The following is a 2,168-nucleotide window of genomic DNA, read 5'->3' as shown; positions in this document are numbered from 1 at the left end:
TCCCCTCCTTTAGCTATTTAACTCTCGACTTTTGTCTCCAGGATATTTCCTCATGCAGTAGTATACCATTGTGGTCTTCCTTAATTCTACCCAACTCCTCTCTCAAGTTGACGTTCCCATTCCCCTCACCCTCAAGAACATTAATTTCCCCTATCCTATTCTCCAACCATCTGTTACGATTTTGATCTAAGGCTTTCTTCTCTTTTACCCATTCCCTCAACTTTCTTCACAAATCTGAGCTTACGACCTATTACCACATCTGAAGGCCCCTCCGATTTAAGGAAACTCCACCATTCCCCAAACCTTTCCTCCATACTAGGAGCTTGCACCATGCAATCTCAAATCTAAACGGAGGAGGACCCCAAGATTCAAGCCTAGGATCTAAAAGAATAAGGCAATGATCGGACACTGAGTGAATCAGGGATCTTTGATACACATGAACCAGATTCAACGAACCGGGACATATAAGGATCCGATCGATCCTGCTCTGACTCTCCCCTCTATTCCAAGTAAAATGAGCCCCAGCCAACGGAAGATCAACTAGCTTATGTTTAGCAATGAAATCATCAAATGCTACCATGTTTCTTGTTGATCTGCTACAACCGCTTCTTTCACATATGAATCTAATCTCATTAAAGTCTCCGCCTATGCACCATGGAAAGACCCACCGGTCCCTAACCACATTTAATTCCTCCCAAAACCTTCTCTTTTCCACCCTTAAGGAAGGCCCATAAACACTGGTGAAAACAACCTTTGATGCATCCTCCACCCGCTGGAGGACAACGGAAAGTGAATAATTTCCTATCCATTCATCCACACTTTTCCAACACAGCTCATCCCATGCTACAAGAATACCCCCTGAGGCCCCATTAGAACCCATATATGAGAAACTCCAATCCCCTCTAACCCCTAGACTCTTAAAGGTAAACCTATTTATTACTTCTAGTTTTGTTTCCAAAATGCATATCAGAGATGGTTTTACTTTTCTAACAAGGTCTTTGATTTGGGCCCTTTTTGCCAGGGCCCCAATCCATTTATTTTCCATGAGACAATCTTCATAACGAAACAATTTTGATGAATTTCCTCCCCTTTCTCCCACTCATCTTCTTAGCAGAGGGAGAGACCAACACCTCCACCTCACTCATTTTCCCTTCGTAATTTATCTCGGATTTCAATCTCGCTAACTCCCTAAGCGACTTCATAGAAGACTCAGCAAAGCTAGACTTCCTAGACTCGTCCCCCTCCACCTCTCTAATTTCTGCCGACTTTATCATCTCACGGTAATTTTCCACCGGGCCTCTATACTTCACTCCTACTTTTTTACTTACCTTGATAGTATGATCTACCATTCTATCCACCTCTCTAGCCCTTTTTCCTTCAATTAACCCTACACTACTCTCCATCCCTCCCACATAAGCATCCCTAATCAGGGAACAAGAACCAGGATCCCTTAACGGATGTTTCAAATTAAGTGCTACGCTTCTAGTGTAAGCGATATTTAAATCAAAATATGGTAATGGAATTCCCAGATTTAATCTGTCAACACATTCATACAGGCCTCTATAGCCCAAATCAGTTCTCTGCACATCAACACAAGGAGAAGAAAATTCATTAGCCAAAACCAAATGAAAGGAACTCATACCTTCGACGGACGTGCCTCTAGGGTTACAAACCCCTAACCCCAGCTGTGGTCTATTGAATTGATCCCGATAACTCCCACCCTCTTTATCTGATAATACAATATTTTGACTTGTGACAACCAGGCTCCATTCCTTGATTCCTGATTTTCCCCCAAAAATCAGCTCCTCTATTGAGTTTCCAGAAATTGCTTCATTGATCGTTCTAAATACCACCTCAGTGGGAACCTCAGGGGACACCCGCTAGTGACTGGAACCACCCGAACTGCTTCTCGCCAGCCACCTATTCACGTAATCCATCTCTCGCTCCGACGACTGCTGATCGATTAAACCCCTCTCCTTAAGAAGGATGAACGGATCAGCATAATCCAATCCACCATCTCTATGGTTCTCATCACTGTTTTCCACATCTGATAAGCTCCCAGCCGGAGCCAAGTCTATTAAAGGCTGGATAGGAAAGGCAGACCTCATGTTATTTCTTCTCATGAAACCCGGCAATCCAGGCCCAACCTCACTAACTCCACTCAACTC

At 43.6% G+C, this 2,168-nt stretch overlaps 1 protein-coding gene across 1 annotated transcript; it reads right to left on the bottom strand.

Moving 5' to 3' along the window:
- Positions 1-250: 250 nt before the first annotated feature.
- LOC143888637 (uncharacterized) lies at positions 251-880 on the bottom strand. Its single transcript, XM_077393075.1, has one exon. The coding sequence runs from the start codon at positions 878-880 to the stop codon at positions 251-253; it is 630 nt and encodes a 209-aa protein (XP_077249190.1).
- Between the last annotated feature and the right edge of the window lie 1,288 nt (positions 881-2,168).

This window comes from Tasmannia lanceolata, unplaced genomic scaffold, assembly GCF_043159265.1.
Source record: "Tasmannia lanceolata isolate RefF3 unplaced genomic scaffold, GAP_Taslan_0.1 ptg000012l, whole genome shotgun sequence".
In the NCBI taxonomy this organism is placed as follows: Eukaryota; Viridiplantae; Streptophyta; class Magnoliopsida; order Canellales; family Winteraceae; genus Tasmannia; species Tasmannia lanceolata.
This window is presented reverse-complemented; position numbering and strand designations above follow the sequence as displayed.